This window comes from Nomascus leucogenys, chromosome 22a (genome assembly GCF_006542625.1).
Source record: "Nomascus leucogenys isolate Asia chromosome 22a, Asia_NLE_v1, whole genome shotgun sequence".
NCBI classification, from domain to species: Eukaryota; Metazoa; Chordata; class Mammalia; order Primates; family Hylobatidae; genus Nomascus; species Nomascus leucogenys.
In genome coordinates this window covers 69622655-69639635 of record NC_044402.1, presented here as the reverse complement: position 1 = coordinate 69639635, position 16981 = coordinate 69622655, and the positions used below count along the sequence as shown (strand labels likewise).

At 44.7% G+C, this 16981-nt stretch overlaps 1 protein-coding gene across 1 annotated transcript in view; it reads left to right on the top strand.

Annotated features, from left to right (window-relative positions):
• The first annotated feature begins 5154 nt into the window (after window positions 1-5154).
• Window positions 5155-16981, top strand: part of LRP2 (LDL receptor related protein 2) — a 225602-nt gene continuing 213775 nt past the window's right edge. Inside the window, exon 1 of the mRNA XM_030802651.1 lies at window positions 5155-5362. Coding sequence (XP_030658511.1) covers window positions 5284-5362 — 79 coding nt within the window. The 5' untranslated portion in view covers window positions 5155-5283. The remainder of the gene's footprint in view (window positions 5363-16981) is intronic.

Below are 16981 nucleotides of genomic sequence, written 5' to 3'. Positions count from 1 at the left end.
TATTTCCTTCAGTTCTGCTCTGATTTTAGTTATTTCTAGGGTGGCTAAGCTTTTTGATGTGCTGCTGGATTCGGTTTGCCAGTATTTTATTGAGGATTTTTGCATCAATGTTCATCAGTGATATTGGTCTAAAATTCTCTTTTTTTTGTTGTATCTCTGCCAGATTTTGGTGTCAGGATGATGCTGGCCTCATAAAATGAGTTAGGGAGGATTCCCTCTTTTTCTATTGGTTGGAATAATTTCAGAAGGAATGGTACCAGCTCCTCCTTGTACCTCTGGTAGAATTCGGCTGTGAATCAGTCTGGTCCTGGACTTTTTTGGTTGGTAGGCTATTAATTATTGCCTCAATTTCACAGCCTGTTGTTGGTCTGTTCAGGGATTCAACTTCTTCCTGGTTTAGTCTTGGGAGGGTGACCTACGTATCTTAATCTTACCTTCAAGGCTGCGAAAGCACGTAGTACATGTTTGAGGAACCAAGTGAGGCCAGTGTGGCTGAACTGTCAAGTAAAGTTTGAGAGATTGTCAAAGGCCCAATCATGCAAGGGTTTGTAGGCTATGCTAAAAATTTTGCATTTTATTATGGAATAATGGAAAAGTGATTGAAAAGTTGTAATCAGGCAAGTGTATGGCTGGCATAATGACTAAAAAAGATTATTCTCGTTGCAGAGGGAGAAGAGTTTTGAGAAGGCCATGGGAACACAACAAATGTGACAAGTGCTGGGCCAAGGGAAGTAAAGAGAGTTCTGGGGGCATGCATATCTGATTTTCCCAATAACATCCTCTAGAGATACTTTTTTCCCAGTCCAAGATTCACCCTAGGGTCATGCACTGCATATTTCTAAACTGCATATCTCAGCCTTTCTTTGTCTTTTATGAGCTTGCCATTTTTGAAGTATACAAAATATACTGCAAATACTATACTTTAGTACTTAAATGTCCCTCAGTTTGGACATTCTAAAAAATGAGAAAACATTGGTTTGACTCATGTTTTCTCATGCTTAGATTTGGGGCATGCACAGTAATACCACAGAAGTGCTGCTGTATCCTTCAGAGTGTGTCATATCAGGAGGAACGTGATGTCAGTTTGCCTTATATTAGTTTTGATTGTTGTGTTGACTTTGATTCCTTGGTTCAATGTAGAGCCTATTGTATTTACCACATTTCTAGCTCCTATAAATATAATGCCTTAATATATATAGGCGAGAGAGAGAGAGAGAGAGAGAGAGAGAGGTTCTCACTGGAGTGCAGTGATGTGATCACAGCTCACTGCAGCCTCCAACTCCTAGGCTCAAGCCTCAAGTGAGTCTCCTGCCTCAGCCTCCCAGTGTGCTGGGATTACAGGCATAAACCACTGTGCTGGGCCTAAACTTCATGTTTAACATCTGTCCTGCATGCATATGCCATATACACTTTGTTCTAGATAATCTGTTAATATGCCTGACTGATTAGTCATCTTGCTTTGACCTCCTGCTTGTTTTATAAATACAAATTAGTCAATCCTAAACCTGCTTACTCTGCCTTGTCTGTTCCTTTAGGTGGAAACCATAGTAAAGGAGCTTGTTCACACTTCTCCTCTTGCCCTCTGCCTCCCTGTGTGGTCCCTTGAGGCAAGATGTGTACTCCTTCTCTTGGGATCTGTGAATATAACAAACTATATTTTCAATGGCAGTTGTCTTTTGGTCTGTTGATTTTATCATATTTAAATAATAATGAAACATATTAAAATATCTGCCATATTTTTCTGCTTTAAGTCGCTTTTTCTCTTTTTAATGAATAAGTAATTTGTGGGGAGATACCTTAAACTTTTTTGGCTGAGATGCATATGAGAAATATATTTTACATGGTGACACAGTGTGTGTGTGTGTTTGTGTGTGTGTGTGTATGTATATTGGTTTGGGCTCCATCCTGCTGAGTTTGAGGTCTTAGGACATGGGATTGGAGCTGTTCAGGGGGCAGTTGGTTCTCAGGAGGAAACTCAGGAGGCACTCAGGAGGAAACACACACACACAGAAACAGTAGTGTTATAAAGTTATACATATCTTTTCCACATCAAAGTTATTTTAGTTTCTATGTTGTTATATTTCATTTGAATATAATTCTTGCCTTGACCTGCTAAATTGATTTCATTACCCTCTAAAGAGTAATTACCTCTGTTTGCAAGCACTAGTTTCATAGAACTACCGAGTTGAATTGTCTGGTTGCCAAATGGAAAATAGATGGGAGGGGGCAAAACTGATAGCAAGGAGCTCATTCTAAGGCTCTTCCTATAATTCAGATTGATGAGTGGATTGATGAATTTGAGTTAACAGAATTTCATGATTGATTGGGAATGGGGGTGGAAAAAAGAAGGAAGAGTCAAGAATGATGTAAATTTCAGCTTGGTTTCTGGGGCAATGGTGGTGCTGAAGCTTCTTGGTTTCACTTTCCCCTGTCTCTTTCGGTTGCCTGCTCTGAAAAGTCCTATATACATATATGGAGAGAGAAATGTGAAAACTAAATAAATTATCTTTTTGCATTATAGAGAAACACTGCTGGCTTAAATTGCAACTGAATTAACCTGGACTTTCCCAGATACTGGTCCATAGATTTAATCCCCCCAATCTAGTAACAGGCATTCTCAGGTATGGATGCCAGAGATAAACACGTGCATGGTGCAGGCTGTTTTCAAACGTCACGAATTGGGGATTGCATTGAGAAAAGGGGTTGTTCTAGTGGAAAAGTGTGTGGGTCCACATACAGAGTGCTGCGAATGATGGGCTGTGCTCCGCTAGGTGGTCCCCCATCCCTACCCCTTTTCTGCTCCCCTACCTCCCTTTCTCCCTCCCTCCTTTCCCCTCTTCTGCGTTATTCTGGGATTAACGGCGGGGTCGGCCCCATGCACAAACGCAGCTGGCTAGTACCGTCAGCCTGAGCCCTGCTGTGCAACCACGTCAGGAATTCCAGTAAGTTGGCAACACTGGAGCACAAAGACAACAACAATTGAGGAACTCTTCAGTACAGAAAAGAATGTTTGGAGCCCTGGCTGCTACAGTGAAAGGACACACACACACACACACACACACACACACACACAGGCTCGCGCCTGCCCGCCCACGGGCGCACTGGAGGGAGCCCAGCCCCTCCCGCACTCGCGGTCCTCCCTCCCGCCAGCCGGCGGCCGCTCTTTGTAAGTCAGAGGTGCGGGGACGCTCATTGACTATGCAGCGCGGCCCCAGCGGGCGTCGGACCGGCTTAACCCCGGCGCGGTCTCGTACCATCGCCTCGGCCGCCCGGAACCGGCATAAATCACCCGCGAAGGCTGGAGTGCAGCATCAAGCCCCCTCGCCGCCTCCCTCCTCCCTCTCCAGTCGGGTCGCCCCCTCCCTCCCCAGCCCCCAGCTCTTCTGTCCCCAGTCCTGTCTCCTCCGCGCCGCACAGAGCCCAACACTGTGCAGGGAGGCAAACAGAGAACCAGTGACTTTGGCCAGAGCACAGACCCCTGGATTTCCCAATCCAGGAATCTCTGTCACTCTTTCCCACAACGCTGCCCCCTCCACCTTTTTTTCTTTAAGCCTAAGTTTTCTCTTTTTGTGTCTATTTATCTCTTTTTGTCTTTCCAAAGTAACACCTATCCTTTCCCTCCCCTGGCCCCCACACCTAAAGCTGCGCCTACCACTGCAGCCCACGGAAGCTACGCGATCCGGACTGTTGGGGTCAGCAGAGCCCCAGACGACCGGTGCCCCGGGGAAAGGGGCTGGCAGTAATTGGCAGGTTCTCTCCCCCGGGGAAGGGAGGCAGCGGGAACCTGTCCAGCGACCACGTGCGTTCAGGGCTGTCTCCTCCATGCGTCACGGCCCCCTCGCTGGAGGGAAAGGGCTCCTGACTTCTTGGACCAGGATCCGGAGCCTGGGACTAGCTGCCGCGCTAGTTCAGGGGCTGGAGCTGGAGATGATGGGATGGCCTCAGGCCCGCAAACAGCCCCTCCTCACATAGGGTTCCCACCACTGGGAAATAACTTGCATCAACCCTCCTTTTTTTCCCCCTCCCCGTGGGCTCTGATGTCACGTACAGGCTGAGGACGTGCACTGAGGGCGGGTGTAAAGCCACTTGTGCTTTTGGGGTCCGGGCCCCTTGCTAGCCTGCCCAAAGCGGCCCCAAAGAAGGGAGGCGCGGGGTTCCCTGAACCTCTCGTGTTTCTCCCTCTTATAAAACGGTACCGGAACCATGGAGAAGACGTTCGCTCTTTTTCGATTTTGCTTCAAAATGAACAGACTTGTAAGAAGCAGGATCTGGCCATGGCACCTGTAGATGTGGTGCTGAATAATTGCTAAATAAGGATCCAACCTCCCCAACAAAGATCCACCTCCCTCTCTAATTTGTAAAAACACAGAGCACCCCATCTCAGCAGCCTGTATCCTGTCAGGGGAAACCAAGATATCCAAAGGAGCCTAGAGAGATCAGGCCAGTAATGAAGGTCACAGATCTCCATCCAGCAGGCTCTTTACTCCTTCCCTTCCCTACCCCCGCCTCTTTCCCTTTCTTTCTCTTTCCTTCATTTCTACTTGTCTGGTTTTGCTTTCCTTTTCCATTTCTTATTTTTTCTTTCTCTTCTCTATTCTTGACTTTCCTCCTCGTCCATTCCTTTCCATTGCTCATTTAGTAAAACTGCGTCCGTGCAGATTTCCCCGTGAGCCACCTCGCCGGCTTCTGTGCGGGGCAAACCCTGCGGAGAGGCGAGGACAGCGCGTGTGCAAGTGTGAGTGTGCCTGTGAGAGTGTGAGCACAGGAGTGTGCTCGTGTATGCACGCGTAAAGGGGACTGTGTATGTCGGCGTTGAAGTGTGACTGTGGAATGTGCGCGCGTGTGTGACTGGCGTGTATGAGTGAATCTGTGTCAGTTGGTGTGACATTTAGGAGTGCTTACGCCTGTATGAGTGCGTGTGTGTGTGTGCACACGCCTGTGTGAGTGTCCATGTGTGAGCGCGCGTGTGTTCGAGTGCCCACTCCTCCCCGCGCTGCAAAGTGCAGGGGGCGGGCCGGGCGGCAGGGGGCCTGCCCGCTGGATTCCCGCATGCTTGTTCCGGGGCTGTCGGGTCTAAAGGGCTTTATGCACTGTCTGGAGGGTGGGGACTGGCGCGGGTAGAAAACGGGATGCCTCGGGCGCGGGGGCAGGCTTTTGGCCACTAGGAGCTGGCGGAGGTGCAGACCCAAAGGAGCGTTCGCTAGCAGAGGCGCTGCAGGTGCGGTGTGCTACGCGCGCCCACCTCCCGGGGAAGGAACGGCGAGGCCGGGGACCGTCGCGGAGATGGATCGCGGGCCGGCAGCAGTGGCGTGCACGCTGCTCCTGGCTCTCGTCGCCTGCCTAGCGCCGGCCAGTGGCCAAGGTAAGCGCCCGGCCAGAGCCTCTTGAGGAGCGCCCACTTCCCCGGCTGTGGCAGGATCGGATCCGCGGGAGGCCGGAGGGGAGAGCGGCGGGGCAGGGGCTAGGGCCGGGCGGCGGCGCGGGAGCTGCTCCCGGTGGGGCGCTCAGGTTGCTTCGCGAACCCGGAGCGGGAGCGCCTCTCTTCGCTCGCCAGGAACTGAGCGGCAGCAAACTTGAGAAAGCAGCCCCGCCAGTTTCGGTGACAGCGCACCCCACGGAGACTCTGTCTTTGTTCCCACGGGCGTTTGTCCGATCCTCCTGGAAAGCACTTTGCGGGAGAACGAGGTTCTTTGCCGTTTGCAGCCTGCCCTCCCGAGCGGAGTTCTCTGCTGGGCGGCGCGGTCCCGGGCTCTGCTCCGAGCGCAGCTTTCCACCTGCAGCGCCCCTCCCGGGATCCCTTCGCGCGCCCAGGGCCGCGGGCCAGAGCACCCCTCCCACCACCGGCGAAACTTGGTCCCGCGGTGACCCCCAGAGACCGCTCTCACCATACAGATCATTTACGAGCCAAGATAAGGCTGGGAGGTGGGATTGGCCGAGAGAGCGGCTGAGGGACTGGAGTCTTTTCTTGAAGTTTTCCTTTCCAGCTGGGAGCTGGGGGCTTTTGTGTTGATGAATGGGGCCCGTCTGCATGGCCAGAGTTTTGGGGATCGAATGCAGAAAGTTTCTAGTATGAAGTGCTTTAAACTTCTCTCAAGTTGTCCGATAGTTTATGTTTTAACAGAAACAGAAAAGAGGGAAAGAGAGGGAGAAAGAAGCGAAGAGAATAAAAATAGTAAGAAGGGAAGAGGAGAGAGGGTAAGACAAGCAAATAGAGAGGAATAAGGAAAGAAGGAGGGGAGAGAGAACGACTGGGGCGGGGGAAGAGAGAGAGAGAAGAGAGAAGACAGAGAGGAGAGAGACAGAGGGGGAGAGAGAGAGAGAGAGAGAGAGAGAGAGACCGAGACCCGGCCGAGGATGAATGGGAAGGGCGAGGAGGAGGCTGGAACCGGCGAGCTCTCCCCCTGGCTTTGCGTTGCTAGGTAGCAGCCGGGAGCTGCGTGTGACCGACCACCAGACAGACAGAGGGGACGCTGCTGCCACCGCGGGGACTAATCTGTCTGTGGGGATGGGAGAGTCCCCCCTTTCCCCTCCTGCTCCTTCCCTCCCGTCGGACAACTTAATTGCCCTACAATGAAAATGAAACCCCTATTGTTGTAGGATTAGCCAAAGCAATAAATTGATTTTCCTGGATCACATATTGGGGTTGACGGGTGGGGAATTTGGAAGCCCCCATTTACGGAGGAGTGAGGGGAGGGCTTGTGGATGGGCCGTGGCATGTATTCAAATGGTTAATCTGCTTTCTTTCCTCAATTCTTAGCGTAAGCTCCTTAGAGGGAATCAAGTAAGTAATTATACAGCAACTCCTAGCAGCACCCATTTCAGACTTCCTGGGAAGAAGTTTGGAAACCCTAACAAACCCCATGGGTCTTGCAAAAGTCTTCGGAAAGGCAGGAGAGGCAGGGAGAGATCATTAATAATCTTCCTTTGAACACCCTTTCTCAGTGTTGGTAACGCAGAAAGAGGGCTTATTATTATTGTGCAGAGTTTGCACAATACTTACGGCTATATCTCATGTCCTAAATATGGCTATAGGATTTACTATATGTTCCTGTCAGTGCCTGGCAAAAGGAAATCTTATCTTGATTCATCTATGTCCTTGTACAACCAAAACAGATATTCTTTTTCCTGGGTTGATGGTTTAGTCACTAAATAACCAATACCTACTCTTCTTGATAGTTTTTTGCACCCATCCATCTTCCATTCTATGATAATAATATATAATAATAATGTGTATAGTAATAGTAACCCAGCATACACATATATGTGGCAGGCTTTGTTCTAAGCACTTTATACTTATTGACTCAATTAATCTTCATAATATCCTTTAGAAGTAAGTATTTTTATTATCACTGTTTTACAGATGAGAAAGTGGAGGCACAGAACAATTCAGTAATTTGTCTCAGTTCATACGGCTAGAAAATGGCAAACTCAAGGGATTCTGAATTCAGAGTCTATAATTGCTGCAGTATACAGTGTTTGGTTCTCTCTCTCTATCTCTTTTTTTTTTGAGACAGACAGAGTCTCGCTCTGTCACACAGGCTGGAGTGCAGTGGTACAATCTCGGCTCACTGCAACCTCTGCCGCCTGGGTTCAAGCGATCCTCACATCTCAGCCTCCCAAGTAGATGGGACTACAAGCCCGGGGCACCATGCCCAGCTACTATTTTGTATTTTTAGTAGAGACAGGGTTTTGCTTTGTTGGCCAGGCCAGTCTTGAACTCCTGATCTCAAGTGATCTGCCCGCCTCGGCCTCCCAAAGTGCTAGGATTACAGGCGTGAGCCACTGTGCCTGGCCCAATTTCTCTTTTTTCTTTTGTACAAAAAATGTCATGCTCCCTAAGTTACTGTCCATGTGTGAGGTTCCTAAAGAAGCTGAGGGGCAATATGCAACTCCTTACCACCTGCTGCTTCATAACTGTGGAACTTTTTCCAGAATCTCTCCTTAGGTTTCTAAGACCTGAATCCAAGTCTCCTCATTCCCAGTCCTCCTACTTGATCATTTTAAGATGCATTTCCTCTGAATGTCCTCAGCCTGATACGTTGAGATTTCTAGAATCCTGTTGTAATGATCCTGACTTAGTATATGAAGTAAAATCTAATGAGATTGTAATAGCCTTTATTTAAGCACTACATTTTAGGTAGGCTACCACTGCAAACTTCGCATCACTAAAAATTGGAGGGGGAAAAAAAGAGCTCTGAGTATTCTATGTTTAGTCTTTGAAAAAAATCATACCACATCTGTAGTAAAAAATTATTATCATTCTCCTTATCTTTTGTGTAATGCTTTTCAAGAAAAAACATTTTGGAGAGCCTGAACTTGAGTCAAGCTGTTGGGTTCCAACAATGGCCTTACCACTTTCTAGCTGTGTGACCTTGGGAAAGCCAACCAACTTTGCATAGCTCAGATGGCTCATCTGCAAAATTGACAAGATAATAAGAGAATTTACCCGATGACATCTTGTGAGCATAAAGAGATAAAATATGCCAAGTGCTTAGCATGGTGTAAAGCATATAGACAGCGAAAATAAACTAGAAAATAATCTAAAAATATAATATTTTTATTATAGTTATCAACACTTAAAGTAACATATTGTTTTGCTTCCTATTCATATTTCCAATTTTCAAATATACAAAGGAAAGTCTTCTTTAAGCATTTTTCACTAACAGTTCTCTGAAGACTTCTCAGACCCTAGCATGTGATTCGACGTTTTTTTTTTTTCTTTTTTTTTTTAAGAAAATAGTATTGGCCTTAAACAAAGTTGTATTCCGTTTACTAATTTAAAAAACTTATTTTTCAAAAATAGAAATGGGGTCTCACTGTGTTGCCCAGGCTGGTCTCGAACTCTTGGCCTCAAATGATCCTCCTACCTCTGCTTCCCAAGGTGCTGAGATTATAGGCAGGAGCCACCTTACCTGGTCCAACATTATATTCTTGAATCCAATAAAAATGCGATAATGTTTTTAAGAGTTAGTATCAGCTTTTATGACAATTATATCTTCACATGAAGTTTATATGTTTAAAAGGATTGTGGGGGCAATAGTAAACTTGTATTATTTTTATTCCATCACAACTCTGGAACCTCCCTGCTGCTTTAATTTCACAGTTGTTGGCTTCTCTTTCTCTACTTGAAAAAGTTTCTCTTTATCAGTCTTCAAAAGACTTCTGCCTGAACTCCCTTCAGTCATGCACCTGTTTCATTTTAATAGAAACTCAGACTTTTTACAGCTAGAGGGAACCTTAGATATCAACTGGTCTGCTTGCATTTTTTTTTTTTCTTACAGATAAGCAATTAGCCCAGGAGGGAGAAGAAAGGGGCTGAGAGGATGAAAGGGAAGGCAGTTAATAGGTTTCTTGCCTAAAGATATCTAGCCTGTGATAGAGCTAAGATATAAATTTGCAGTGGACCATTTTTTAGATTCATGCCTTCTGAATGTCCCCAGCCTGTTTGGTTGGTTGAGATTTCTAGATTCCTTTTGGAATCCTGACTTGCCAGATAAGGCACAGTCTGATGAGCAGATGAATCTTAAAAAACAATTGGATGGGTTACCTGTCCCAGGCCAAAGAGGAATCCTGTGATAGGTTACTACAACCAGGTACCATGTGCTTTCAGCCTGGTCTAGAATTGATGCCATGTCAGTGCCCCTACTCCCAGAGACCATACCTCCAGATCCATTTTTCAAATTCTTGAGCCATCAAAGCACATTCCTGAAGATCTTTGGGTTTTGTAGTGCAGGCTGCTGTAAGACTAGGTTTTCAGTCTTACTAAAGGTAATTACTAGGTTATAATTATTGTTCATGTTCTCTAGTCAGGCACTGTAAGAACACTGACAGGTTTTAAAAATTTTTAAATTAAAATTTTAAATTATCATTTTAAAATAATGATACCAGGAACCTAGATGCATTTCCTGTGTAATCAGAAGCAAGTGCATTGTCATAGTGGCTTTGGAGTTTCTGTTAAGTCCTAGTAGCTAGAACAAGGTAAGTAGAAAGTAGAAGGTGCTGGGCTGGGCGAGGTGGCTCATGCCTGTAATCCCAGCACTTTGGGATGCTGAGGCAGGAGGATCATGAGGTCAGGAGATCGAGACCAGCCTGGCCAACATGGTGAAACCCCGTTTCTATTTAAAATACAAAAATTAGCTGGGCGTGGTGACGCACGCCTGTAATCCCAGCTACTTGGGAGGCTGAGGCAGGAGAACTGCTTGAACATGGGAGGCAGAGGTTGCAGTGAGCTGAGATTGTGCCACTGCACTCCAGCCTGGGTGACAGAGCAAGAATCCACTTCAAAATAAATAAATAAATAAATAAAATAAAAATAAAAAAGAAAAGAAAGTAGAAGGTGCTTATGAAAGACTGTTGAATGGATAGGAAAGGGGTTCTCAAGGTTGACTGCACAAAACTAGAGCAACTAAAAAAGTACTAATTGTGAAGCCCTATTCTAGCATGGAAAAAATAAGCTTGCTGGAACCTTTGGTATAAATCAAATGGTGCTATCATATCCTATTAACTCTATAGTCTTGAGTAATTACAAAAATTTTACCACTATTGTGTATTCTGTGAATGTTTATTTTATTTTTTCCATGAATATTTATTAAATATCAACAGTGTGCTGATGAGTCAATAGTATCAATACTACAGAAAGGTCAAGGAAGATGAGAACTGAAAAGAGGTGTCTACATAACTCACAATTAAAATGGACTGCAGTTTTGTATTTAAGATTCTGAAATAGTCATTGACTCATTCCTAATAACCCTGCCCAGGATCTCACCAGCATTAGAAAGATTGGAGATGTTTCAGCATCAGAGTTTTGGGATGCTTCTTGATAATGATCAGATAGTAGTTGTTTTGAAATGTCAAGAGCATTTCTGTGGTTCTTCATATGTTCCTAATGCAAATGTTTCCTAAGTAATTTCTTGACAGTTAACAGCGTTTTGAGATGAAGTGGGAAGGGCTTGTGATTTTGAAGTAGAGAATCTTGGTTTGATTCCTAACTCTGCCATTTATTATCTGGGAAATCCAGTACCACACATGCTGGGTGCTCTGGGGCAGTTTTCTTATCTGTAAAATGGGCATATACCTACCTCACGGGGTGGTTATGCAGAGGCAATGAATGTGAAATGTTTAATAAACTGTGAAGTCTCATACAGATTTCCATTCATCATTATTACCGTCTATGAGAATTTTGCTTTTTCCAAACTTGAGGGGAGGAAGATATTGCAGTGTTTTGGTGTCTTCTTTACAGTGGGTCTGTGAATGATGCACCTGTGCATGTTGTTACATCCTTGTAGTGGCTACCACAACTTCACATGTTATTCAGTACTGTTATGTTGTGAATGTCACAAAACCAAGTTAAAGTGCCTGGGGCAAAAAAGGAAAGTTATTGAAATACATAGTTGAGGCTGGGTGTGGTGGCTCATGCCTATAAATCTCAGCACTTTGGGAGGTGAGCGGATTGCTTGAGCCCAGGAGTTCAAGACCAGCCTGGGCAACATAGTGAGACTCCATCTCTAAAAAAAATACAAAAAATTAGTCAGGCGTGGTGGTGTGTCCTCGTGGTCCCAGCTACTTGGGAGGCTGAGGTGAGATGATCGCTTGAGCCCAGGAGGTCGAGGCTGCAGTGAGCTGTGATTGCGCTACTGCACTCCAGCCTCAGCGATAGAGCAAGACCCTGTCTCAAAGAAAATAAATACATAGTTGAAAAGATACAGATAATTAGGTTGATCCATGTGAGATTGATTTTTTTCCTACGCAGAAATAGTCAAATATTGGCAATTTCATTTGGTTCAACCTGATATAAAATGGAGGCTCAAACGATGTCACGCCAATCTTGTTTTTCTTTCCATCTCCTGGCTCTGACATGACTCCATTCTTAAACATGTTCTCCTTTGATGTAAAGCAGCTGTCAGTGGCTCTGGAGCCACCTCCTATCAGATCACGTCCACTGGGAAAGAATAAGAGGTTTTATCTTAACTATTCCCAGCAAAAGTTTCAGTTGCATCTCAGGGGCTCTGCTTAGGTCACAAGCTCATTGGAGAACCAGCCACTGAATCCCAGGTCATGATGTGCTCCCATGGCTTAGGCCTGGGCTATGTACTCAGTCTCTGAGATCATGTACGAAGGGGTGGAGTCCAGAGAGAAACGGGGGTAATTATTGGGAGAATGGTGAACAGATGCTGGGATGCAAAAATAACAGGTGTCCAGTATACCTTATCAGATAAAATTGACTGACGATGTTATTTTCATTTTATATGTGAAGACACACTTGAGAAAGCTACAGAAATTTCTCAAGAGCTGGCAGCCCTGGGGTAACTTACAGAATTGAAAGGAAAAAAGTTTTGGAAACATGAAGAAAAAAGACATGGTGATCTGTGCCCATGTGACCATGTTGCAACTTTAAGTTTAGAAGGAGAACAGGAGAAAGAAGGACTTTTAGAAGGTTTATTTGGATCCTAAGGTTTTCTTATTTGGAGCAGAGCTCTGTGATAGACAGGAAAGTTCCGGAAAATGAGCTGAGAGATCAGACTACAGGATCCCTTGAGTCCAGTGCAGTATTTCATTTTTCTGTGAATCTTAGGCTCCTACTCCTTTTCCAATTTACTTCACACCAATGTTTATGTTCCTAAGACTTTGTCCGTTTTCCAAGCACTAGTCCTTGGCTATAAGGATGGGGTAGAGAGAAAGAAGCTTAAAGAGTTTGGAGACAGGTTAAGATGCTTCTGTGGAGACAGAATACATCTTGGTGCATATCTGAGTGTCCTTAGCACTTCACCTGTGGACTTCTTTCATAAATGGTAGAACATGTATCCATCACACCTTATTGGATTATTTCAGAAGTGCCAGATATATGTACTCTTTGCCGATGGTTACTTTGTTGGTCTCTGATTTAAGTCTTATCTCTAATCACATTTGCTGAGAAAATGGAGACATTATCATTCTAAAATAAGATGGTTAACTTTTATATTAGGGCACTTCTGATTTAGGATAGCACTGAAATTCAGTGCAAAGAAATGTAAGTCTTTCCTAGATAATGACAGATTAGACAATTTGAGGTTTCACTTTTGGTCATTAGCCCTCAGGTCATGCCTGACCTCAAGGTTACTGGAGACAGTGAGAAATGAATGAAAGGAGGAAATGTAATTACCATTCTGTGCATTGAATAGTTGAGCCACTGTTACCATGGATACAATGGCGCATTTATTGTCCAGATCTTGAGATCCAAGTTTGTAAGCAATATCCAAGGTCTCCTTTAAATTTATGTACTATCAGCCAATAACATGTGGAGATTCCTAGTAACTTTGAAAATAAGTCTTTCCTCACTGATCTACTGATTCACATTAAGTAAGAGCCTAAGTACTTTTGAAGGTGTTGAGGAAACCTGAAAAAGACGAAAAGGAAAGTGGCTACACTTCTGTTATGCTGGACATTCTTGGATTCCTCTACAAAAATATTCTGTCTTATAGTGTCAGTGATTTGCAGGTCACTTTCAGCCCAGTTCTTTGATTTTTATGTCATTAACAAGGAGAAAATTTCCTGAGTAAAGGTTGAAAAAATCTAGATAATTTATTTTTATTTTTTGAGACAAGGTCTCACTTTATCACCCAGGCTGGACAGGGTCTCACTTTATCACTCAGGCTGGAGTGCAGTGATGTGAACATGGCTCCCTGCAGCCTCAACTTCCCAGGCTGAAGTGATCCTCTTGGCTTAGACCCCCAAGAAGCTGGGACTACAGACACATACCACCACTCACAGTTAATTTTTATATTTTTTGTAGAGATGGGGTTTCTCCATGTTGTTCAGGCTGGCCTCAAACCCCTGAGCTCAAGTGATCCTCCCGCCTCAGCTTCCCAAAGTGCTGGGATTATAGGCGCTAGCCACCATGCCCGGCTGAAATCATTTATTTTATCAGGAAATTCTTAAAGTTGAATTTAAGAATGAAAGTATTTTATCGGAAATATGGCAATCCTACCCACATTTTAATCTCACTAGAAGTGGGGGGGTGATACATGCTAGCATATACTTCCACACTGGTTTAATTTTGATGTGGGGAAGGGTGTAGAGGATACTTTTTGTTGCGAGAAACAGAGAACCCAACTCAAAATGGCCTACACAATAAAGGGTATTTCTTGGCTTACGTGAGTAAAAAATACTGAGGCAGAGTGGGGTTCAGGGGAGGTGCAGTCAGGGCTCCAGTTCTCTTTCTTTGTGTTTTCCTTTACCCTACTCCCCTCTAAGTTTCACCTTTGTGTGCAGTCTGGCTTCCCATATGATTCTGATATGGCTGCCAGGGCAAATGGGGCTACGTGTTTCCTTGATCCTATCTAGGGTGAATCCAACTTTGAGAAGGTTTTAGTTATGTTCTCACAAGTATTATTTCATCACAATAACTTACAGATTGTTATAATTTCTAAGGACCCTAGATAAAGTCAGCTAGCTCCCCAAACTTGGCATATCATCAAAATCACCCGAGGAACTTAAAAAAGTATATAGATTCTTAAATCAAAACTCACCCTTACTAAAGCAGGAGTATGAAAATCTGTGTTTTTTTTAAAATTTGATTTTATTTTACTTTCAGTTCTGGGATACATATGCAGAACGTGCAGGTTTGTTACATAGGTATACATGTGCCATGGTGGTTTGCTGTACCTATCAACCTTTCATCTAGGTTTTAAGGCCCACATGCATTAGGTATTTGTCCTAATGCTCTCCCTTCCCTTGGCCCCCGACCCCTGACAGGCCCCGGTGTGTGATGTTCCCCTCTGTGTGTGATGTTCCCCTCTGTGTGTGATGTTCCCCTCCCTGTGACGATGTACTCCCACTTATGAGTGAGAATATGTGGTGTTTGGTTTTCTGTTCCTATGTTACTTTGCTGAGAATGATGGCTTCCCGCGTCATTCATGTCCCTGCAAAGGACATGAACTCATTCTTTTTTATGGGTGCATATTATTCCATGGTGTATATGTGCCACAACCAACCCAAATGCCCATCAATGATAGACTAGATAAAGAAAATGTGGAAAATCTGTATTTTTAAAAGTTTTGAGGTGATTCTGAGGGCTGGACCAATTTTGGGAACGTCTGATCTAGGTACCCTCTCATTTTTCAGTTTTGTAAACAGACTTAGAGATGAACTGACTTGCCACTGCAAATTTCTTCAGTGGTAGTTAAATATACTCTGTTAAATCTCTTTCTTTTGGATGGAAATGTTACAAGCTAGCTACAGCAAGAAGGACAGGACTCTTTTAAGTCTGAGGATGACATGAAGTACTGCCCTCATTCGTGGCCACCTCCTTTTTGGAGTGGGGCAGGTCCTGAACCTCTCCCTAAAAGTGCCACTGTCTGTGTCTTAATTGTATGTTTTGCTCTTACCTTGGTCACCTTTGAAGTTCCCCCCAGACCCTCCTAAGAACGTTAGATTCATTGAGGCAAATAACTGTTGCAGGTCTTCTAATCTTTCCTCACCTATGTCAGGAATTCATCTCAGAACACCCCTGACATAGCCCACTGGCTTCTAGAGAAGCCGTCTGTTCTGTGCTTGGAATGGGAGTATTGACAAACTTCATAGCTCATTTCCTTTGTATCCTAGCCTCAACTCTTTGTTGACCTCATTGGGACTTACAGTTTGTTGATCCTACCGCCTCTTCACCGTCCCTCAAATCCCTCACCTATTTACTTCGTCAGCTTATATTTTATGGCTATCATTAATTTCACTTCCCTGCATACATATGCCCTCAGCAGCTTGGCCCCTTTATCTGGCTCTGTTGTGCTTGGCAAGACCCTGATCCTGGCTAAATGCAGTTCTCCACATCTGCATCTCTGTAGCTAAACATGGCAAGAGAAAAACACAACTATACTGACTAGCCTTGCTTGACATTCATGAAGCCAATGTCAAGCTTAGGACTTGTTTCCTAGCCTGTCCATTGCCTCTCTTGCTTCCTTATATCTTCTCCCCTTTCCTCAAACCTCTGACATCACCTGCTCAGATGTAGAGTGAGCTTTTTAAAACTGTGAAAATGGAAGCAACCAGAAGAGAATTCCATAAACTTCTATAACTCAGCCATCATCATTTGAACTTCAGCTTCTATCTTCTGTCTTTCCTCCTATTACTCTGGAAGAATTTTCCATGCTCTTAAGTCCAGCCATTTCATTCATGTTCTAGATCTCATTCCTTCTCACCTCTCTGCAATTGTCCCCTCTTTCTTTTATGAAATCCTCGTTCCACATTACCTTCTATCACTGTATTTTTTTGATTCCAGTTTACAGTAAAATTCTTGTACAGATGTGCCTATATCCACTGTAATTACCTTTCAATTTTTCCTCAAATCCATGCCATTTTGCTTTAGCCCTCATCCTTGATAGATATTTTTTTGGTCAAAGTCACTCATGACTTCCATGTTGTTAAATCCAGTGGTCTATTTTCAGCTCTGGTCTTATTTAACTGGTTAGCAGCATCACACACAGTGTATCCTGACTTCCTCCTTGAAGCACTTAATTAGATTTTCAAGAAACTGCATTCTCCTGGTTTCTTTTCTTCCTTGCTAGCCTTCCGTTGGTATCTCATGCTTGTTCCTATCTATATCCCTGACCTGTTTTCATCTCTAGCTACACTGCCTCCTTGGTGGCCTCATCCTGTCTCATGGCCTTCTTTGAAGCAGGGAGTGGTTTCCCAACTCAGGGAGGCAGGATGGACTGTGGTGGAAAGAACATCAAGTGTCAAGTCAGGACATTCATGGATCTTGTTCCTGAAGAAAGAAGGAAAAATAGGCACAACCAAAGAGGGCCCCAGGCTGCTGAAAAGGACCCAGGGCCACTTGTCTTCTGGGGATAGTCTCTGTCATCTCAGTCCCCACCTTTTTTTTTTTTTTTTTGCTATGGAGTCTCGCTCTGTCACCCAGGCTGGAGTGCAGAGGTGTGATCTTGGCTCACTGCAACCTCTGCCTCCCAGGTTCAAGCAATTCTCCTGCCTCAGCCTCCCAAGTAAGCTGGGA